A 24,599-nucleotide genomic window follows, 5' to 3' on the forward strand; every position below is an offset into this window, starting at 1 on the left:
ACAGATTGGGTCCAAAGTTGCGCTATTGATGCGAAGTGGTTTTTCTTCCAAGTTACCGATCAAACTCATTTGCATATTGCTGAATGTAAAATCCTTCATGAACCAGTGAAATTGGGCAGCATTTTGGAACTTATTTTTTTTTAAATTTGTTTTCAAAGATATTCCTTGATTTTCTTATGTATCTTGGTGCAATTAGATTCATACAGTTCAAAATGGGTTTATGACAAAAATAGGCATTTTAATCAGAGCACCTAGTCCAGCACTTGTGAATAACCTGATTTTAAATAATTTAAATGACCTTAAAAAATATATAGCATTAGTTGCTAGTTACATTGGTGTACAGTAGTCAGCTCCTTATAAAATAAATTCTATTCAAGTGCTTTTAAAACATTTCTATTGGTGTCCTTGTGCCTAATTTAAATTTAAAAAGCTTAATTTTTAATACCTATTCGAAGACCTGCAAACGAGCACAATTAATGAAACATGCCCTCGTGATTAATATAATCTGGGGCATGGCCTTTTTTGTGCATAGGGCCAGCTTTTAGCACAATGTTAAACGATTACAAAAGATCATGAAAACTCGATTTGAGCTGAACATAATTTGTGCTTAAAATTTTATGATCTTTTGTGATGGTTTTGTTGATTTTGGACTAATTGCGTTAAATAAACTAATGCCACCAAACGCGAACTCCAGGCATGTATGTATAAATAGATAACATGCACACTCACACTTTGTGCATAAATATAAGCGCAGATTTCTCTGAACATATAAGTGTATTGCAGTCATATGGTGATGAATTAGGATTATGGTCATATACCACAATCAATAATAACTAAAATTTAGTTAAAAACCACATACATGTCCCATCTGTCTAACAAATTTAGCCTAATTATTTTGTTACTGTCCTTCAGTTTAAGCACTGAACTTAGGTCTTATCACTCATTGCACTCAACAATAAAGATTCGATTGGTCTAATCATCAAAAGATAGGACATATCCCAGTGTTTTGATTAATATTTTCCCAAGAACCATAAACATTCTTGTGCTCTGATTCCCTCTGCAAATGCCCCTAGTGATTAGATATATTATCCCACTGGGCTACCTTCATGATGTACCAGCAAATAAAACTAAATTAAATAAATACATGTCACCTGGACTTTACTAACATGGAATAAATTTTGGTCCATATTTTACTTGTATCTTTCAATACTTAGAATTCGCTCTTCACAATCAACACTACTCATTTTTAGGGAAATTGTCATTTCAATTCATAATGTGCCATTAAACAAGCAAGCATAATTTCAGTGGTTGAAACTAAAACCAAACTCCTTGTTGTCTGCTGTGAGAAAAAAAAATATTTCAATAAATCCTTGTTATTTCATTGACAATAGGGGGGCAATTTGCCGTCCATTGTACATCTCTCAAGATTTTCATTTCTGTTGATGGCTGAATCGAATTTCCCTGCTTTACACGATCATCCAAAGTTAGAATTTCCCCTTAGGTGTGTAACTATTGTGTGATAAGGTCACAACCATTTAGAATGCTGAAAATGTTTAGTTCATGAAAAATAGTAATATCTGTTTTATTCTTTTAAGATACTTTTTCTTTTTTGAATAGTTATCAAACTGTGCTTTCTAGAGATAACAACACATTCTTGGGATTGGGATAATTTATAAGCCAATCAAGTTTTGGCTCGTGATTAACAACAATGGATGAATCACTCAACACATCTATTATCACATTTGTAGTATATTCACGAGAAATAAATGAAATATTATTGTATTAATTATTGTTCTGGTTACAACTACATGCTTCATTTTTAAAAAAATTTCATTCCAGTGCCATGGTTTATGGGATGAGGATGATGAGAATGAAAATGCTTCCGCTAAAGATGACTTGGAAGAAGATCATCTGAATGAGTTTCAGAGAAAGAACTCTTTAGGTTCTTTAAAATCAATTAATTTGCAAGCATCCATGGATTCCATACATGTTCATTTTCCTGAGCAGGCAACAGCCAGAAGACCAAGTTCAACCGGTTCACAGATCTCAAATCGATCATCACATAGGTCACAAAGAGGTATTCCATATACTTTTGAATATTTGAGGCATGAGAAAAGATATATGAAGTTTTGAGACGACTGAAACTTCCTTAGAGTTGAAAAGATTCTCAATGCGACTACTTTGCAACTTTTATTGCTGTACAAAACCTATGTGAATGCCCCATGCTAAGAAACAGTATCACGGAGTAGTGAAGACAACCTTATCTAATGCAGTGACTTTCCAACATTGTTACTTTTAGCTTATTCACCAACAAATCTGACACAGAATCATAGAATCATACATTTACAGCATGGAAGGAGGCCATTTGGCCCATCATGTCCACACCATCTGACAAGTAGCCATCCAGCCTAATGCCACTTTCCAGCTCTTGGTCCTTGTAGGCTATGGCATTTCAAGTGCCTATCCAAGTAATTTTTTAATGTTATGAGGGTTTCTGCCTCTACTGCCCTTTCCGACAGTGAGTTCCAGTTCCCACCAACCAGGTTCCCCACTAAACCTCCTACCTCTTACACCTAGTGGTGTTCCGCAGGGATCAGTGCTGGGACCTTTGCTGTTTGTAGTATATATAAATGATTTGGAGGAAAATGTAGCTGGTCTGATTAGTAAGTTTGCGGACGACACCAAGGTTGGTGGAGTTGCGGATAATGATGAGGATTGTCAGAGGATACAGCAGGATATAGATCGGTTGGAGACTTGGGCGGAGAAATGGCAGATGGAGTTTAATCCGGACAAATGTGAGGTAATGCATTTTGCAAAGTCTAATGCAGGTGGGAAGTATACAGTAAATGGCAGAACCCTTAGGAGTATTGACAGGCAGAGAGATCTGGGCGTACAGGTCCACAGGTCACTGAAAGTGGCAACACAGGTGGATAAGGTAGTCAAGAAGGCATACGGCATGCTTGCCTTCATCGGTTGGGGCATAGAGTATAAAAATTGGCAAGTCATGTTGCAGCTGTACAGAACCTTAGTTAGGCCACACTTAGAATATTGCGTGCAATTCTGGTCGCCACACTACCAGAAGGACGTGGAGGCTTTGGAGAGGGTACAGAGGAGGTTTACCAGGATGTTGCCTGGTCTGGAGTGCATTAGCTATGAGGAGAGGTTGGAAAAACTTGGACCTGCTGAGTGATTCCAGCATTTCTTGTTTTTGTTTCAGATTTCCAGCATCCGCAGTATTTTGCTTTTATGGAAAAACTCGGATTGTTTTCACTGGAACGACGGAGATGGAGGGGTGACATGATAGAGGTTTACAAAGTTATGAGCGGCATGGACAGAGTGGATAGTCAGAAGCTTTTTCCCAGGGTGGAAGAGTCAGTTACTAGGGGACATAACTTTAAGGTGCGAGGGGCAAAGTTTAGAGGGGATGTGCGAGGCAAGTTTTTTTTACACAGTGGGTGGTGAGTGCCTGGAACTTGCTGCCAGGGGAGGTGGTGGAAGCAGATACGATAGCGACATTTAAGAGACATCTTGACAAATATATGAATAGGAAGGGAATAGAGGGATATGGGCCCCGGAAGTGCAGAAGGTGTTAGTTTCGGCAGGCATCAAGATCGGCGCAGGCTTGGAGGGCCGAATGGCCTGTTCCTGTGCTGTACTGTTCTTTGTTCTTTGTATACCTTCTGGTTATGGACCCCTCAACCAAGGGAAATAGGGCCTTTATATCCATTCTATCTAGACCCATCATAATCTTATACACTTCTATTAGGTCTACCCTCACCCTCCTCTGTTCCAAAGAAAACAATCCAAGCCTATCCAATCTTTCCTCTTAACTAAAATTCTCCAGTTCAGGCAACATTCTCATAAATTACCTTTGTACCCTCTCTAGTGTGATCAGTTGTTTCCTATAGTGCAGTGACCAGAACTGCATGCAGTACACCAGCTGTGGCCAAACCAGTGTTTTATACTGTTCCAGCATAACCATCCCACTCTTATACTGTATGTTTCAGCTAATAAAGGCAAGTATCCCGTATGCCTTCTTGACCACCTTATCTGCCTGTCCAGCCACCTTCAGGGATCTGTGGACATGCACTGCAAGGTCCCTCTGCCTCTACACTTCTCAGATTCTTACCATTTATTGTGTATTCCTTTGCCTTGTTAGCCTTCCCCAGGCTGAATTCCATATGCCACTGTTCCACCCATCTAACTAGTCCATTGATATCTTCTTGCAGCCTACAGTTTTCTTCTTCATTTTCAACCACCATTTTTGTATCATCTGCAAACTTCTTAAACATACCCCCTACTTTCAAATCCAAATCATTGATGTCTACCACAAAAAGCAAGGGACCTACTACGGAGCCCTGCAAAACCCCACTGGAAACAGCCTTCCAGTCACAAAAGCACCCATCGATTATTACCCTTTGATTCCTGCCTCTGAGCCAATTTTGGATCCAAATTACCACTTTGCCTTAGATCCCATGGGCTTTTACTTTTGTGACCAGTCTGCCATGTCAAACCTTATCAAAAGCCTTTCTAAAATCCATATAGACTACATCAAATGCACTACCCTCATCGACCCTCCTTGTTACCTCCTCAAAAATTTCAATCATGTTAGTCAGACATGACCTTCCCTTAACATATCTGTGCTGACTGTGGTTGATTTAAGATTTATTCTGTCCTTCAGAATTTTTTCCAATAATTGTCTGAGCACTAAAATTAGTCTGAGTGGCCTGTAATTATTCAGTCCATCCCTTTACCTCTTTTTAAACAACGTTATCTGTTCTCCAGTCCTCTGGCACCATGCGTGTAGCCAGAGAGGAATAGAAAATGATGGTCAGAGCCTTCGCTATTTCTTCTTTTGCTTCTCTTGACAGCCGAGGATACATTTTCTCCAAACCTGGGGATGTATCCACTTTCAAAGATGTTAAACCCTTTAATACTTCCTCTCTCACTATGTTAATTTCACCTAATATTCCACACTCCTTTTCCCTGATTGCAATGTGTATATTGTCCCTCTCTTTTGTGAAAACAGACACAAAGTATTCATTAAGAACCATACCCACATCCTCTGCCTTCACACATGTTACCCTTATGGTCTGTAATAGTTCCTACTCTTTCTTTAGTAATCTCTTGCTCTTTATGTATTTGTAAAAAATCTTTGGATTTTCCTTGATTTTACTTGCCAATATTTTGTCATGCCCTCTCTTCCCTTTCCTAATTTCCTTTTTAATTTCACCCCTACACTTTTTATTCTCCTCTAGGTTTTCTGCCGTATTGAGCCCTCAGTATCTGTCATAAGCTTATCTTTTTTCCTTTATCCTCTCCGTTAAACCCCTTGCCATCCAGGAGGCTCTGGATTTGTTTGTCCCACCTTTTTTCTTTAAGGGAACCTACTTTCTCTGAACCCTCACTATCTCATCCTTGAATGCTTCCCACTGATCTGGCACTGATTTACCTTCAAGTATCTGTTTCCAGTCCATGATAGCTAAATCACATCTCAGCTTAATAAAATTAGCTTTTCCCCAATGGAGACAGTGGTAGGGGGTTCAGTGTAATAACATTAGCCGAGGTTTTCGCCAATATAATTTAGCTCTCTTTGGAGAAACTTTCAAATTGAATTGTTTGAAATAGAATCACTGTTAGAAAAAAAGATCCGGCAATGAATGCTATTGTTTCATGCTTCTACTTCTTCTTAGGCAGTCCCTCGGGAACGAGGATGAGTTTCTTCCACTCCAGGGTTATGGGTCCTTAGGTGACTGAATAGTCCAATTCTGGATCCACACACTCTGCCACAGGTGGGGCAGGTGGTGTTTGGTGAGGCGAGTGAATGGGATGCTTGAAATGCCGAATGCTCCTTCCACAGTTTGCACTTGGTCGCTGCCTGGGCTTGTCAACATTATTTGAACTGGCTGGCACCATCGCGGATGCTTCTTCTCCATTTTGGGCAATCTCGGATCAGAGATTCCCACGAATCGGTGGAGATGTCACATTTTTTCAGGGAGGCTTAAAGGACATCCTTGTAGCATTTCCTCTGCCCTCCTGGTAGCCTCTTGCTGTGACGGAGTTCGGAGTAGAAAGCTTGTTTTGGGAGTCTTGTGGCAGGCATGCAGACGATGTAGCCCACCCAGCATAACTGACTAGCCATGACCAGTGTCTCGATACTGGGGCTGTTGGCCTGAGAGAGGACACTGATATTGGAGCACCTGTCCTGCCACTGAATTTGCAGGATCTTGCGGAGGCACTGCTGGTGATATCTCTCCAGGGCTTTGAGATGTCTGCTGTACAGTGTCCATGTTTCCGACGCATAGAGGAGGGCAGGTAACACTGCGGCCCTGTAGAACATGAGCTTGGTGCCAGATTTGAGGTCTTTGTGTCAAACACTCTTTTCCACAGACGAACGAAGGCTGCGCTGGCACACTGGCGGCAATGCTGAGTTTCATCGTTGATGTTTGCCCTTGCTGAGATGAGGCTCCTAAGGTATGGGAAGTGATCCACATTGTCCAGTGGTTCGCTGTGGATCTTGATAGTCGGGGGGGCAGTGTTGTGCTGTGGGAGTAGGCTGGTAGAAGACCTTTGTCTTCTAGATATTTAGCTTAAGGCCCATTCTTTCATACACCTCTGTGAATGCATCAAGGGTTTGAAGCTCGGCCTCTGAGTGTGCGAATACACGAGCATCATCAGCATACTGCAACTTGATAACAGAGGTTGGGGTGGCTTTGGTCTAAACTGGAGGCACGTAGGTTAAATAGTTTGCCGCTCCTCCTGTAGAGTAGGCCTACTCTGGCAGGGAGCTTCAAGGAGATGAGGTGGAGTGTTGCGACGACGAAGATGGAAAAGTGCATTGGTGCAATGACACAACCTTGCTTGACCCCAGTTTGCATTCGGATTGGGTCAGTGGCAGATCCATTGAGAAGGATTACAGCTTGCATGTCATCGTGCAGCAGGCTGAGGATGGTGACGAATTTCTCCGGGCAGCCAAATTTGAGGAGGATGTTCCATAATCCCTCCCAGTTGATGGAGTCGAAGGCCTTTGAGGTCAGAGAAGGCCATGTATAAAGGTTGCCTCTGCTCCATACATTGTCTGAGAGTTGTCTTGCTGAATTCAGTTATCCAAGGAGTTACACCCTTGATAGCATGAAACAAAAAATCCGTGACCTAAAGAACGGCCGGTGGGCTGAAAGAGTGCAGGAAGTACAGCAACTCGCTGACAGCCACAACATCTTGTGAAGATCATGTCCACTGTGCCTCTTGATGGACGGAATCCACATTGTGATTCCGGTAGGAGCGCTTCAGCCACAGGGAGGAAGTGGTTGAGAAGGACTCATGTAATGACAGAGAGCAGGGATACCCCTCTGTAGTTGCTACAGTTGGTCTTATCGCCATTTTTGAAGATAGTCACAATTATGGCGTCTTGGAGATCCCCTGGCATGCTCTCCTCCTTCCAGATAAAGGAGATGAAACCATGTATTTGTGTCAAGGGTGCCTCTCTGCTGTATGATAGAATTTTGGCGGGAATCCCGTCTACGCCAGTGGCCTTATTGTCTTTTTCAGCTGTCAGATGGCTTTTTCGATCACATGTCAGGCTAGGGTTGTGCTGAGGTCGTGGTGGCTAGCATGCTGTGGAATGTGGTCAAGGGTGCCCGCATCAAGGACTGGGTCGCGATTGAGAACATCTTCGAAGTGTTCCTTCCAATGAGCGCCGACTGCCTCTCTGTCCTGGATCAGCGCCACTTCAGTCTTTGCTCTCAGTGGGGTAGATCCTTGGGTACTTGGGCCGTAAATAGTCTTGACTGCGCTGAAGAATCCATATATGTCGTGGCTGTCAGCGAGTTGCTGTACTTCCTGCACTCTTTCAGCCCACCAGCCATTCTTTAGGTCACGGGATTTTTGTTTCATGCTACCAAGGGTGTAACTCCTTGGATAACTGAATTCAGTTTAACTGGAACAAAAACAAGAAATGCTGGAGTCACTCAGCAGGTCTGGCAGCATCTGTGGAAAGAGAAGCAAAGTTAACGTTTCGGGTCAGTGACCCTTCTTCAGTTTAACTGGGTCATTTTATTCTTCTGCAAAACAACAGTAACAACAAATTTGTTTGCAAAATCAGTTGCTGTATTAAACACAATATTAAAGGGTAATTGATAGTGGAAATATTTTTAAGCACAAGTGTAATTGCTTTTAAAACAATGAAGCTGACATTACTTGATCCTCACTCTACCGCCGGAAGTACAGTAGGGCAAAATGGGTCTTCCAACTGTACGTCTGGCCTGATTTGATCCCACACCAAGTCCTAGGGAAGTGATGAATGGGGCACCTCATGAGTGTCGACTACATATGGGCCCAGAAAAATCAGAATAACATCTGCCGTTCCTTTGACGGGGAGAGGGGGGCGGTGTGAGCTGTTATCACCAAAGAACATTTTTAAAAAGTAAGCTACTGAGAATGAACGTTCCATTGCTGCTTTTCTAATGGCAATCCATCACTCTAACATTGATCGGAAATTGAATTGGATAGACCTTGGACAGTCAATAAGTGGTAATTTTTTTTTCTTAAATTTTTGTCTACCTCCCACCCCATTTTTCAATATGGTTGGGAAATGAAAATTGTCCCCAATATAACCAAAATGGTTGGAAAACTGATCTTTCATTTCATCGAATTCATTAGATTTAAATGGATTGGATGGAAATCTGTCTCTGGTTATTGTTAAAAATCCCAGCCCAGAATTCATTCTTCAACACCCATTAGAAATACCTATTGAAAATTAAGGCACAAGCTGCCCACAGTTTTCCATCCATGAAATGAATGGATGAAAGTCATGGCCAACTTGTGCCTGAATTTGTACCTGAGTGTTGAAGAGGAAAACTTGGGCCATCTGTGTTTGATGAATTTGATTCAGTTGCTACTAACTACAAAATGGTCAGACAGAGATGTCAAAAGCACCCAATCTTTCTTCAATTTTGAATCCTAGAACTGAAAGAAGGTAAAAAAGGAAGTATTGCATTTTGCAGTGCCATTCAAGACCTCAGGAGATCCAAAGTAATACACAACCAATTAAGTACTTTTGAAGTCCATTCGCTGTTGTGATAGAGGAATTGCTATTTGTGTTTTGAATGGCTCAGTGATATCAGCTAGCCAAAATATGACAAATCTTCATAACTCAAAGCTTTGTTACATCACTAAGAAACTGTTTAATCAAGGTGAATGCTTTTTTTCATGCAGGCAGCATAAGCACCCGAAACAGTAGCAGTCGGAAAGGAAGTGGGTCACTCAGTATTCAACTAAAGAATAAAAAGGAGCTTTTATTGGAAAAATTAAGGGAGCAAATGATCAAGGCAAAAGCCATTTTCATTGCAAAGTAAGTGATATAATTCTGATTTCAGAAAATACTCAACCATACTGCATGCAACTCTAGTTATTAAAAAATTCTACATTTTATTAAAGGTGCAAAACACTTGTAGAGAGAGTGGTGCTATAAACTTTTAGAACAATGTCCTTTTCTTCTCAATGTCTTGGGTTTGAATCTAGGCCAGGGAAATTTGTGAAATTTTCTTCCGATCATAATTATTAGGAGTTTAAAATAAAACGAGTTAGACAGTCTCAATTCTAGTTCCGAATGGGACAGGGTAATTTAAATAATAGAGGCCTGAAGGTAAAGATCAGCCTCATCTTTTGCAGAGGTGCATATGGCAGGATTCCCAAAGTAGCTAAGTAATTGCAGATGCAGCAAGCAATGAGGAAGGCTAATGGTATGTTAGCCTTTATCGCAAGAGGATTTGAGTACAGGAGTAGTGAAGTCTTGCTTCAATTGTATAGAACCTTGGTTAGACTGCACCTGGAATACTGTGTGCAGTTTTGGTCCCCTTACCTGAGGAAGGATACTATTGCCATTGAGGGAGTGCGACAAAGGTTCACCTGACTTGTTTCCGGGATGGCGGTATTGTCTTTGAAGAGAGATTGGGTAAACTTGTCTTGTATTCTCTAGAGTTTCAAAGAATGAGAGGTGATGGGGCTAGACAGAGTAGATGCAGCTAAGATGATTCCCCTGGTTGGGAGTCTAGAACCATGGCACACAATTTCAAAGTAAGGGGGAAGACTTAGGACTAAGATAAGAAGAAATTTCTTTACTCAGAGGGTTGTGAATCTTTGGAATTCTCTACCCCAGAGGGCTATGGAAGCTCAGTCATTGAGTATGTTTAAAGCATTGATTGACAGATTTCTGAATACTAATGAAATAAAGGGATATGGGATAGTGTGGGAAAAAGGCATTGAAGTGGATGATCAGCCATGATCGTACTGAATGGCGGAGCAGACTCAATGGGCAGAATGGCCTACTCCTGTGCCTATGTTCCCATGTCCTATTTTCTTAAAAAACCTCAGACATGCAAGTAAATTGCTGGTGGAACATGTGGAATATTGACAGAAGTATCTGCTTCTCCAGCCCATCCATATTGGAATGCTATTATTTTATGAATGGGCAGGAACATAGGAGCAGAAGTAGGCCATTCTGCCCATCAAGCCTGCTCTGCCATTCAATATGATCATGGCTGATCATCCATTTAAATACCTTTTCCTCACACTAACCCATATCCATTTATATCATTGGCGTGTGGAAATCTGTCAATCTCTACTTTAAATATACTCAATGACTGAACTTCTACAGCCCTCTGGGGTAGGGAATTCCAAAGATTCACAACCCTCTGAGTAAAGATATTTCTCCTCATTTCGGTCTGAAGTGACTTCCCCCTTACTTTGAAATTGTGTCCCCTGGTTCTAGACTCCTTAACCGGGGGAAACATCTTACCTGCATCTACTCTATCCCTTTAAGTATTTTGTAGGTTTCAACAAGATCACTTCTCACTCTTCGAAACTAGAAAATACAGACCCAGTTTCCCCAATCTCTCTTCATAGGACAGTCCTGCCATCCCTGGAACTAGTTTGGTGTATCTTTGTTGCACTCTCTCTATGGCAATAATATCCTTCCTAAGGTAAGGGGACCAAAACTGCACACAGTACTCCAGGTGCGGTCTAACCAAGGTTCTATACAATTGAAGCAAGACTTCGCTACTCCTGTACTCAAATCCTCTTGCAATAAAGACTAACATACCATTAGCCTTCTTAATGGCTTGCTGCACATGCATGTTATCTTTCAGTGACTTATTGACGAGGACACCCAGGTCCCTTTGTACATCTACACTTTCTAATCTCTTACCACCTAAGAAATACTCTGCACATCTATTCCTCCTACCAAAGTGGATAACCTCACATTTTTCCACCTTATATTCCAACTGCCACATTCTTGCCCGTTCACTAAGTCTGTCCAAATCCCCTTGAAGCCGCTTTGCATCTTCCTCACAACACACATTCCCACCTAGTTTTGTGTCATCCGCGAACTTGGAAATACTACATTTGGTCCCCACATCCAAATCATTGATATATATTGTGAACAACTGGGGCCCAAGCACTGATCCCTACGTTACCACACCAGTCACAGCCTGCCAGTGTGAGAATGGCCCGTTTATTCCTACTGTCTGTTTTCTGCCTGTTAAGTAATCCTTAATCCATGCCAGTATATTATCTCCTATCCCATGTACTTTAAATTTTGCTAACCTATCTCCTGTGGGGGACTTTATCAAAAGCCTTCTGAAAATCCAAGTAGACCACATCCACCGACTCCCCTTTATCAATTCCGTCAGTAACATCCTCAAATAACTCCAACAGGTTCATCAAACATGATTTCCCATTCATAAATCCATGTTGAGTATGCCCAATCAGATCATTGTTACCCAAGTGTCCATTTATCACATCCTTGAGAATAGATTCTAACATTTTTCTTACTGCTGATGTAAAGCTAACAGGTCTGTAGTTCCCTGTTTTCTCTCTCCCTCCCTTCTTAAAAAGGGGGGGGTGGGGGGGTGACATTTGCTACCTTCCAATTTGCAGAAACTGCTCTAGAATCTACAGAAGTTTGGAAGATGATCACCAATGCATCCATTATCTCCATAGCTACCTCTTTCCACACTCTGGAATGTAGAACATCAGGTCTAGGGGACATATCAACCTCTAGCCCCATTAATTTCTCCAATACAACCTTCTTACTAATACTAATTTCCTTCAATTCCTCATTCTCCCTAGTCTCTTGGATCTCTAATTCTGGGAGATTTCTTGTATCTTCCTCAGTGAAGACCAACACAAAGTAATCATTTAGCTTCTCTGCCATTTCTGTATTCCCCATTATAAATTCTCCTGACTCTGCCTGTAATGGACCCACATTTGTCTAAGCCAAACCTTTCCTTTTTACGTACCAATAGAAGCTTTTACAGACCATTTTGTGTTTTTTGCTAGTTTACATTTATATTCTATTCTCCGTTTCTTTATCAGTTTCTTCACCCTCCTTTGCTGTATTCTAAAGTTCTCCCAATCATCAGGTTTAATTCTATTTCTGGCAACTTTATAGGCCTTTTCTTTTAATCTTATACAATCCTTAATTTCCTTTGTTAACCATGATTTTACTTTTGGGGTTTTTGTGCCTTCAAGGAATATATAGTTGCTGTCAACTATGTAATATTTCTTTGAAGACTATCCATTGTCTATGCACTGTCATACCTTTTAATGTATTTTCTCAATCCACCTCTGCCGATTTTCCCCTCAACTTCATAATTTCCTTTGTTCAAATTTAACACCCTGGCTTCAGATTGAACTATCTCACTTTCAAACATAATGTAAAATTCTATCATATTATGGTCATTCATCCATAAAGGTTCTTTTAGAAGAAGATTATTAATTAGCCCTTCCTCATTACATAATACTAGATCTAAAATAGCCTATTCTCTAGTCAGTTCCTCAACATACTGTTCTAGAAAATCATCCGTAACATACTCCAGAAACTCGTGCTCCACAGCATTGGTGCTCATTAGCTTTACCCAGTCTATGTGCAGAGTGAAGTCACCCATAATTACTGTATTACCCATGCTACATGCTTCTCTAATCTCCTGATTAATACTATGTCCCACACTACCACTACTGTTTGGGGGCCTATAAATAAGTCCTACCAATGTTTGCTGTCCCTTGCTGTTTCTTAGCTCCACCCAAACAGTTTCCACATTTTGTTCTTCCATCTGAGATCCTTCCTTACTAATATACTGATCCCACCCCTTACTATGAGCACAACACCACTTCCTTTTCCTTTTTTTCCTGTCCTTCCTAAATGTCGATGCAAGTTCTCCCCTGTTTTCTGACCTCTCCCTCCCCCTCAATTTGTGCTAAACAGATTATGCAATTTGTGGGCTAAATATTTGCATTGGACAGATTTGATATGATTCGATGTATCAACATTGTCTTAGCTACAATTCGTTGCCATTGGAAGTGAGGAAAATTAAGAGGGGCATGTATAACTCCTACTATGGATTTTAAGGTAATAATTTTTGAGCAGTAAGACAAATGTTTTTTTTATATACTATCATGGGATGTGGGCATCGCTGGCAAGGCCAGCATTTGTTGCCCATCGCTAATTGCCCTTGAGAAAGTGGTGGTGAGCTGCCTTCTTGAACCGCTACAGTCAACAATGCTGTTGGGGAGAGAGTTCTAAGATTTTAATCCAGCAACAGTTAAGGAACGATGATATAGTTCCAAGTCAGAATCGTGTGTGGCTTGGAGGGGAACTTGCAGATGATGGTGTTCCCACGCATCTTCTGCCCTTGTCCGTCTCAGTGGAAGAGGTCGCGGGTTTGGAAGGTGCTGTCAAAGGAGGTGTGCTGGGTTGCTGCATTGCATCTTGTAGATGGTGCACACTTCTGCCTCTGTGCATCGGTGATGGAGGGAGTGAATGTTTAAGGGTGCCGATCAAGTGGGCTGCTTGGTCTGGATGGTGTCAAGCTTCCTGAGTGTTGTTGAAGCTGCACTCAAAGAACAAAGAACAGTACAGCACAGGAACAGGCCATTCGGTCCTCCAAGCCTGCATCTTGATGCCTGCTGAGACTAACACCTTCTGCACTTCCGGGGCCCATATCCCTCTATTCCCTTCCTATTCATATATTTGTCAAGATGTCTCTTAAACGTCGCTATCGTATCTGCTTCCACCACCTCCCCTGGCAGCAAGTTCCAGGCACTCACCACCCTCTGTGTAAAAAAACTTGCCTCGCACATCCCCTCTAAACTTTGCCCCTCGCACCTTAAACCTATGTCCCCTAGTAACTGACTCTTACACCCTGGGAAAAAGCTTCTGACTATCTACTCTGTCCATGCCGCTCATAACTTTGTAAACCTCTATCATGTCGCCCCTCCACCTCCGTCGTTCCAGTGAAAACAATCCGAGTTTTTCCAACCTCTCCTCATAGCTAATGCCCTCCAGACCAGGCGACATCCTGGTAAACCGCCTCTGTACCCTCTCCAAAGCCTCCACGTCCTTCTGGTAGTGTGGCGACCAGAATTGCACGCAATATTCTAAGTGTGACCTAACTAAGGTTCTGTACAGCTGCAACATGACTTGCCAATTTTTATACTCGATGCCCCGACCGATGAAGGCAAGTATGCCTTCTTGGCTACCTTATCCACCTGCGTTGCCATTTTCAGTGACCTGTGGACCTGTACGCCCAGATCTCTCTGCCTGTCAATACTCCTAAGGGATCTGCCATTTACTGTATACCTCCCACCTGCATTAGACCTTGCAAAATGCATTACCTCATATTTGTCCGGATTAAACTCCATCTGCCATTTCTCCGCCCAAGTCTCCAATCGATCTATATCCTGCTGTATCCTCTGACAATCCTCATCATTATCCGCAACTCCACCAACCTTTGTGTCGTCCGCAAACTTACTAATCAGACCAGCTACATTTTCCTCCAAATCATTTATATATACTACAAACAGCAAAGGCCCCAGCACTGATCCCTGCGGAACACCACTAGTCAAATCCCTCCATTCAGAAAAACACCCTTCCACTGTTACCCTCTGTCTTCTGTGACTGAGCCAGTTCTGTATCCATCTTGCCAGCTCACCTCTGATCCCGTGTGACTTCACCTTTTGCACCAGTCTGCCATGAGGGACCTTGTCAAAGGCTTTACTGAAGTCCATATAGACAACATCCACCGCCCTTCCCTCATCAATCATCTTTGTCACTTCCTCAAAAAACTCAATCAAGTTAGTGAGACACGACCTCCCCTTCACAAAACCATGCTGTCTCTCGCTAATAAGTTCGTTTGTTTCCAAATGGGAGTACATCCTGTCCCGAAGAATCCTCTCTAATAATTTCCCTACCACTGACGTAAGGCTCACCGGCCTATAATTTCCTGGATTATCCTTACCACCCTTCTTAAACAAAGGAACGACATTGGCTATTCTCCAGTCCTCTGGGACCTCACCTGTAGCCAATGAGGATGCAAAGATTTCTGTCAAGGCCCCAGCAATTTCTTCCCTTGCCTCCCTCAGTATTCTAGCATAGATCCCATCAGGCCCTGGGGACTTATCTACCTTAATGCTTTGCAAGACACCCAACACCACCTCCTTTTTGATAATGAGATGACTGAGACTATCTGCACTCCCTTCCCTAGGCTCATCATCCACCAAGTCCTTCTCCTTGGTGAATACTCATCCAGGCAAGTGGAAAGTATTCCATCACACTCCTGACTTGTGCCTTGTAGATGGTGGACGGGCTTTGGGGAGTCAGGCGCTGGCTTATTCACCACAGATTTCCCAGCCTCTGATCTGATCTTGTAACCACAGTATTTATGTAGCTGCTGCAGTTCAGTTTCTGGTCAATTGTAACCCCAGAATGTTAATAATTATTAGATTCTGCAGGGTTGTCTGATGATTGTTCTATACTATTTGAATTTTAGTGGACTTGGGAAAGATAGCGTCAGCATCGGAGAGAGAAGTTATGATGGGGAAATTGTGTTTTGATTGAGGAAATGCATCTGAATAAGTTGTGGTTTAACTGGTAGCCAATCCTTTTCTAGTAAACATGATGTACTCTGGAACTGCTTCAGGTAAAATGAAATATGGAAATGATCAAATATGATTATAATCAACTTATATATTCTAATTATTTTTTAATCTCAAGTTACAGTGTTAATAGATATGGCCCTTTTGACAAGCTAATTTTACATGATGCAAACACTGGCACATCGATAATTTTAGATAAAAGGGTAACAAATGCAGTCTGGTCATTAACCTTGGTGACCATGATTTAAGTCAGAGAAAAATCAAATCAGTTTGTTGCAGGCTAATTGCCAATTCCTATGTTGTGACTTCATTTCAAAAGTCCTTCATTGGTTTCATCGGGGGGCCGGAAGCACAGTGACACTGGACTAGTAATCCAGAGACCCAGGCTAATGCTCTGGAGACATGAGTTCAAATCCCACCATGGCAGCTGGGGGAATTTAAATTCAATTAATTCATAAATCTGGAATAAAATGCTGGTCTCATTAATAGAGATCCTGAAACTACCAGATTGTCATGAAACCTATCTGGTTCACTCATGTCCTTTATGGGAGGAAATCTGCAGTCCTTACCTGGTTTGCCTTACACATGACTCCAGTTTAACAGCAATGTAGTTGACTCTTAAGTGCCCTCTGAAATGGCGTAGCAAGCCACTCAGTTGTATCAAGCTGCTACAGAAGTACATGTGGGTGTACCTACACTGCATGGACGACAGCAGTTCAAGAAGGCAGCTTCTCATCACCTTCTCAAGCGCAATTAGGGATGGGCAATAAATGCTGGCCTTTCCATGCTCACATCCTAAGAACAAATTTTTCAAAAAGCACTTTGGGACAGCCTACACTCATGTAAATGTGCCATATAAGTGCAAGTCTGTTCTTTCCTTTTTTCTTTCTTTCCTTCTTTCTTTATATACTAAAGAAGCATTAGATCATGTATCAAATTTAAATCAAGATGTCAACATAACGCATGATTGTTAACAGCGACATTTCATTCAGTGTTTTATTCTTTTTCAGAACACTTCAAATATATATCCCAATCAAACATTTCTTCTATAACATTATCCATCCGGAGTATAGTGCAGTAACAGATGTCTACGTGTTGATGTTCCTGGCTGATGTTGTGGACTTCATTGTCATTGTCTTTGGTTTTGGGGCATTCGGGGTATGTAATTTGTTTTTCTTTTAGTGGATGCTTGATATCATCTGGAATAATTGGTGTAAATTTTCTGTAGTTTTCCTGATCTCTCACCAGAAATTTGGCACTCACGTTTCTCCAGGGTTTCCATTGATCTTCTGCCGCAGTTACAGTAGAAGACCAGGAGGAGCCCCAAGAAAATTTTACCCCATTATCTTTTCAAATCTATTTACAGTATGTATTTTATCAAAGTATTATGGCATTTCATATCGAAATGATGAATTGCACACTACACTTTTGTCATGGAAGCTTGATGCTGATTCAACAAAGCATAGGTCTTATACCTGTTTCATCAAAGAACATAAGAACATATGAAATAGGAGAGGAGTAGGCTGTTTGGCCTTTCAAGCCTGCCCCGCCATTCAATAAGATCATGGCTGATCCTCTACCTCAACTCTACCTTCCTGCATTATCCCCAAATCCCTTAATTTCCTTTGTGCTCAAAAATCTACCAATCTCTGTCTGGAATATACTCAATGACTGCCCATCCACAGCCCTCTGGGGTAGAGAATTCCAAAGATTCACAAACTTTTGAGTGAAGAAATTTCCCCTCATCTCAGTCCTAAATGGCCAGCCCCTTATTCTGACACTGTGACAGTGTGTTCTCGATTCCCCAGCCAGGTGAAACATTTTCTCAGCATTTACCTTAAGAATATTATAAGATTCCATTAGATCCCCTCTCATTCTTTAAACTCCAGCGAGTATCGGCCTATACTAATCAATGTCTCCTCATAGGACAATCCCCTCATCCCAAGAACCAGTCTAGTGAACCTTTATTGCACTGCCTCGAGCACGAGTCTGTCCTTCCTTAGGTAAGGAGACCAAAACTGCACACAGTACTCCAGATATAAGAGCAAAATACTGCAGATGCTGGAAATCTGAAATAAAAACCAGTGCCCTGTATAATTGTAGTAAGACTTCCTGGACCTACGTGTTAACTTTCTGTGATTCATGTACAAGGACACCCAGGTCCCTCTGAATGCAAACATTTTCCAGTCTCTCTCCATTCAAAAAATGTTCTGCTTTTTTAAAATTTTCCTACCAAAGTTGATAATTTCACGCTTGGCCACATTATATTTCAGCTGCCATGTTCTTTCCCATTCACCCAACCTGTCTATATCCCTCTGCAGCCTCTTTATTCACTGCTTACTTTCCCACCTAACTTTGTATTGTCAGCAAATTTGGATATGTTGCATTCAGCCCCCTCATCCAACTCATTTATTTTTTTTAGTTTTAGAGATACAGCACTGAAACAGGCCCTTCGGCCCACCGAGTCTGTGCCGACCATCAACCACCCATTTTATACTAATCCTACACTAATTCCACATTACTACCACATCCCCACCTGTCCCTATATTTCCCTACCACCTACCTATACTAGGGGCAATTTATAAAGGCCAATTAACCTATCAACCAGCAAGTCTTTGGCATGTGGGAGGAAACCGGAGCACCCGGAGAAAACCCACGCAGACACAGGGAGAACTTGCAAACTCCACACAGGTAGTACCCAGAATTGAACCCGGGTCGCTGGAGCTGTGAGGCTGCGGCGCTATTGTAAATAGCTGAGCCCAAGTACTGATCTTTGAGGTATCCCACTAGTTACAGCCTGCTACCTGAAAATGGCCTGTTTATTCCTACTCTCTCTTTTCTGTCCATTAAACAATCCTCATTAATCATTGTTATGATGGCTAACTTTCCACCCATTTTCCAGAATGATCTTCTCTTCCTTCATTGCCAATTTTTTTTTCCCCCTGTCTTTATGTATTGGTGTCTCATTCTCAGATCTCTGGCACTGTTCATTAACTGTATAGGATTGTCCAATGGGATGTCACTGAGTGGCTGCAGAGCACTCTGAAGAGGTAGGATGTACAGCCAAAGGTCCTGGTCCATGTTGGTGGCAACAACAAAGGTTGAAAGAGGGATGAGGTCCTGCAGGAAGACTATAGGGAGCTAGGAAAGGACTAGCACCTCAATGATAGTAATCACTGGATTACTCCTGGGTGCCATGTGCTAGTAAATATAGAAATAGGAGGATAGAGCAGATGAATGCATGGCTGGAGAGATGGTGCAGGAGGGAGGGCTTTAGATTCCTGGGACATTGGGACCAGTTATGGAAGAGGTGGGACCTAGTCAGGTCAACAGGTTGCACCTAAACAGAGCCGGGACCGACGTCCTCGTGGGGTTGTTTGCTAGTGTTGTTGGGGAGGGTTTAAACTAACTTGGCAGTGGGATGTGAACCAGGATGTAGCATTAGGAAGGATAAACAAGGTGCACAAAGGATTGGGAGTGACAGCACTAGAGTAAGAAATAATAAGGTATTAGATGGGGTCTGACTAAGAGGCAATGTAGTAAGTTCTAAATTAGGTTTACAGTGCATGTCTGTAAATACACGAAGCGTGTAAATGAGGTTGGTGAGCTGCAGGCGCAAATAGCCACATGGGAGTATGATGACAGAGTGATATCGGAGACCTGGCTCAAAAAAGGGCAGGACTGAGTACCATATATTCCTGGTTACAAGGTGTTCACGCAAGATAGAGAAGGAATGAAAGGAGGAGAGGTGGCTGTAATGATGAAGGAGAATATTACAGTGCTGGAGAGACAAGATCTCCTGGATGGGTCAAGAACTGAATCTATTTGGTTCAAGTTAAGAAATAGAGAGACCAGAACACTAGTGGGTGTATTCTTCAATTAATCTGATATGAACTGGGATAGTAACAGTGTAAATAAAGGGCAGAGAGAGGAAGAGTATCTGAAGTGTGTTCAGGAGAATTTTTTTGATCAATATGTTTCTGGCCCAACAGGGAAGGAAGCATTGCTGCATATGGTTCTGGGGCATGAGGTGGGTCAAGTGGATTAAGTGTCTGTTGGGGAAGTTTTAGGGAACAGGGATCATAGCATCATACAGTTCAGGTTAGGCATGGAAAAGGACATGGAGGAATCTAAAGTAAGATACAAATTTAGAGAAGGGCTAATTTCAGTGGATTGAGAATGGATCTGGCCCAGGTAAATTGGAATCAAAGATTGTCAGGCAAAACTGTAATGGAACAATGGGCTGCCTTTAAAAAGGAAATGTTTCGGGTACAATCCAGGTACATTCCCATGAGTGGAAAGGGTAGGGCAACCAAAACCAGAGCTCCCTGGGTGTCAAGAGAGATAGAGAGGAAGATGAAGCAGAAAAAGGGGGGCGTGTGAAAGATGTCAGGTTGATAATACAAATGAGAATCAGGCTGAATATAAAAAGTTCAGAGGCTAAGTGAAAAAGGAAATCGGAGAGAAAAAGAGAGAGTATGAGAAGAGAATGATAGCTAACAGAAAAGGGAATCCAAAAGTCTTCTATAAACCTATAAATAGTAAAAGGACTGGTGGATCTGATTTGGGCCAAAAAGGGGATCTACACATGGAGACAGAAGGCATGGCTGAGGTACTAAATGAGTACTTTGCATCTGTTTTACCAAGAATGAGGATGCTGCCAAAGCCATAGTGAAAGAGGAGGTAGTTGAGATACTGGATGAGCTAAAAATTTAGAAACAGGAGGTATTAGATAAGCTGACTGTACTTAAAGCTGATAAGTCACCAGGACCAGATGGCATGTATCCAAGGATGCTGAGGGAAATAAGGATGGAGTGGTGCCAGAGCACTGGAATTGCAAATGTTACATCCTTGTTCAAAAAAGGGTGTGCGAATAAACCTAGCAATTATAAGCCAGTCAGTTTAACCTGCATGCAAGGAAAGCTATTAGGGATAATGAGCAGGATTTCAGATTGTGAGTCAGAACCCCGACATCACGATGACTTCCAGGTCCCGATCCCTCACCAATGTGGAAATGGACACACGCTGCAATTTCTAATCGGCCTGGAGTCTTATTTGCCACACAATTAACAGCGGAAGACGTGGAAGGAGGCAGCACGGGCCCGATTTAAAGGGCAGACAGCAGCAGTTGCTGAGGCTGCCATTCATTCAAAAAATGGAAACACAACCCGAGCAGAGGGCAGTGGGCAGGGAGGGCCCCAGTGCAAGGGCAGCCCCCATTTTGCTGACAACTTTCTGGAGGTGCTGCTGGAGATGGTGACTTCGCCTAGGAGCATTCTCTTTCCTGCCAGCGTTAAGACTCGCCAAGAGGCAATGACTGGAGGTGGCACATGAGGTCAGCAGTGGAGAAGTGATGAGGAGGAACTGCGTGGATTGCAGAAATGCTTCAATGAGCTTCTTTGGTCTGGCAAGGTGAGTGCCAAGAGAGATCCAGATAGTATGCTTCCTGGTCAGCAGTCACCAGACTGCAGAAGACAAGGGCATCCTGAGGATGCATAGAGTTCTCCTCATCATGGGGGAGGCGTGTGCTCAGGTGCCTTGCTGACCCATAAGCATTGGTCAGAACCCTCGTGCTGCTGGTCAGGAGGCCGGAGTGCAGACTGCAATATCATCTATGAGTGAGAAGCTGCAAGTGGCGAGGGAGGGAAGCATTGTCCTAATTGCATCGTTCTTCACTTTGCAGGTCAAAAGGGAGTTGAACACTTAGGAGAACTAGAGGGCAATCCTGGATGGCAGGATTCCCCAGCTCATGGTACTGATGCAATTCGAGGAGCAGGCACTTGATGTGGTCGGGTGTCTGCCACAGACAGCATGAAAGATCTCAACATTTCCATGTTCAGGGGATGCATGGCAATGCTCCCTGTGCCACGAGCTGGCAATGCATAAGCTGTCATAATATTTTAAGCAGCAGAAGCATCTGTTGACTGTCCCGATCTATCATCACCATTTTCTCTTATGTCTCTCATGGGCCAGCTGCAGAGGGGCAGGAGTCCATGCTCAGAGGACAGGTTCCTGAGAAGTCAGAAGACAAAGAGATCTTAGAGCCTGCACTGTTGCATCTCACTAGCACAGACATTCACACCTCAGTGGGTCCTTGCGTGTTATTAATGAAGATGGCACAAGGTGACGCACATGTCATTTCAGAGCAGGAGGATTCGGAGGAAGCAGGGTTGGCTGTGGCCAGTACCCCTCAGAGGATGGAGGACAGGTGCAGTCCTGTTTAACAGGGTAGAGATGCTTTGCTTCAGAAATCATGAAACAGGTGGCTTTACTTGGAGAACCAGCATGAGATGTGTGCCCACATGTTGGAGTTGGCTGAAGGTTCTGCAGAGCCATGGGGTGAGAATATGCTCCACAATGTTTCAGTGCTTTGAACGTTTGAGCTCCGCCCTTGAGAGAATGGCCATGTGCAGCATCACTCAGAGTGGATGCAGGAACAGCACAGGATGCATGCCAGACTCGGCAGCATTTACCAGTCAGTGGCGCAAATGGCGCAGAAAAGCATGGAGTGGATGGTAACTGCGCACCAGCTGGTAGCCATTCCAGCGATCAAAGGCACCATGAAAGGGCTGAGAAGGCAACAGATGGTGATAAGGGGGCTACCCCTCACAGGGCTCCATCATCATCAACTTCCTCATGGCCCTTTCGACAGCATCTGTGGAATCATGCCCTGTGACAGAAGCCAGCCCTGCAGTATTGCCAGTGCAGTAGCCTTTGGCGGTGCCCCCCCAGGCACCTCCATGATGAGGATGACCACCACAGCATCCAGTCCCAGACAGGAAGGAGTGAACAGCCTGCCTCCACCTCATCCTCAGCCACAGGGAGAGCAACTTGTAGGAGCGGCCCTCATCAGAGGCCACCTCACCAGTAATGTCACTTTGTGGGTCACTTGGGTGTTTATGATGTAACTAATAGTTAACTGTTAAGCAATAAAGCATTGGGAAAGTTGTTGCACTAAGGTTGACTTGTGTGTTTCCATTTCATATTGGCGAAACCTCAAAGAATGGGAAGTGAAGGTTGGCAGAGCAACAGTGTGTGCTGGTGAAGATTGTATTAGGTGCAGACTCTAGAGCCTTCCTGCCCCTCCTTCCTCACCCCTGTGCCCCTGCTGACCAGGGACCTGCGTCTGCTCTTTCAGATGTTGTTTCTCATCATTGGTCAGACCAAGCTCAGAGAAGCTTGATCCCATTTCCTCTTATGCCCTTCCTTAATTGGTATTTGACTGTGGAATTTGCCTGAACAATCCCCAATGCTGGCCTCCACCAGCGCCCCCCACCCAAAAAGCTCCTGCCAAGAGTGCAAAGATATGTAGGATATATCTTATCACTAAGCACAATTGCTTACCTGTGAATGAGGGCCATCTGTCAGCCTTCCACCTTCAATGCTGCCTCTTGCTTCTGTCCCCCTGTTCCAGAACTTCAGACTGTCCCCGTTACGTCACCACCTCCTCCTCCCTGTCATGGTTCTGATGGCACCTCAAACCCACTTCTTACAACCAAAGACCAAGTCTGGCCCTTAAACAAGCTGCCAGCAGCTTATTTATATCGTTAAAGAGCAGTTGGTTTGCCCCTTCTGGCTCATGTTGGTGCCATTCAATATCTGAGCATGATGGTTTTGCGTCAGGAAAATGTCTACCCGAGGTTTAGGTGACTGCCTGCCCCCGTTCCTGCCCAATAATCCAGGACCAAATTAACAGTCATTTGGACAATTGTGAATTAATAAGGAAAATCCAGTACAGATTTGTTAAAGGCAAATCTTGTTCTCACTAACTTGATTAAGTTTTTCATGAGGTAACAGAGATGGTTTCTGGGTAATGCAGTTGATGTGGTAAACATGGACTTTCAAAAAGCATTGGATAAAGTGCCACATAACAGAGTTGCCAGCAAATTTGAAACTCATGGAATAAAAGGGAAAATGGCAACATGGATACAAAGTTGGCTGAGTGACAGGAAACAGAGTAGTGGTGAATGCCTGTTTGTCAGACTGGAGGAAGCTTTATAGTTCAATTCCGCAGGGGTCCGTACAAGGGTCACTGCTTTTCTTGATGAAAAGGTTCTGATGAAAGGTCACTGACCTGAAACGTTAACTCTGCTTCTCTGTCCACAGGTGCTGCCAGACCTGCTGAGTAGTTCCAGCAGTTCTTGTTTTTTATTTCAGATTTCCAGCATCTGCAGTATTTTGTTTTTATTATATCACTGTTTTTCTTGATTTATATTGATGTTCTAGGCTTGGGTCTGCAGGGCACTCTTTCAAAATTTGCACATGACACAATACTTGAAAATATTGTGAACTGTGAGGATAGTGACAGACTTCAAGAGGACAAAGACAGGCTGGTGGAATGCGTGGACACGTGGCAGTTGAAATTTAATGCAGAGAAGTATGAAGTGATACATTTTGGTAAGAAGAACGAGGAGATACAATATAAAATAAAGGGCACAATTCTAAAAGAGGTGCAGGAACGGAGAGGCCTTGGGGTATATGTGCTCAAATCATTGAAGGTGGCAGAGCAGGTTGAGATAGTGCTTAAAAAGACTTATGAAATTCTAGGCTTTATAAATAGAGGCATAGGGCACAAAAGCTAGGAAATTATGATGAACCATTATAAAACTGGTTCAGCCTGAACTGGAGTATTGTGTCCAATTCTGGGCACCACACTTTAGGAAGGATGT

The 24,599-nt window shown here is 42.9% G+C and overlaps 1 protein-coding gene across 1 annotated transcript in view; it reads left to right on the plus strand.

Moving 5' to 3' along the window:
- LOC137369779 (piezo-type mechanosensitive ion channel component 2-like) overlaps window positions 1-24,599 on the plus strand; it is a 1,207,705-nt gene that overhangs the window by 1,095,321 nt on the left and 87,785 nt on the right. Inside the window, exons 43-45 of the mRNA XM_068031235.1 lie at window positions 1,840-2,077; window positions 9,214-9,349; window positions 16,941-17,088. Coding sequence (XP_067887336.1) covers window positions 1,840-2,077; window positions 9,214-9,349; window positions 16,941-17,088 — 522 coding nt within the window. The remainder of the gene's footprint in view (window positions 1-1,839; window positions 2,078-9,213; window positions 9,350-16,940; window positions 17,089-24,599) is intronic.

This window comes from Heterodontus francisci, chromosome 5 (assembly GCF_036365525.1).
Source record: "Heterodontus francisci isolate sHetFra1 chromosome 5, sHetFra1.hap1, whole genome shotgun sequence".
In the NCBI taxonomy this organism is placed as follows: Eukaryota; Metazoa; Chordata; class Chondrichthyes; order Heterodontiformes; family Heterodontidae; genus Heterodontus; species Heterodontus francisci.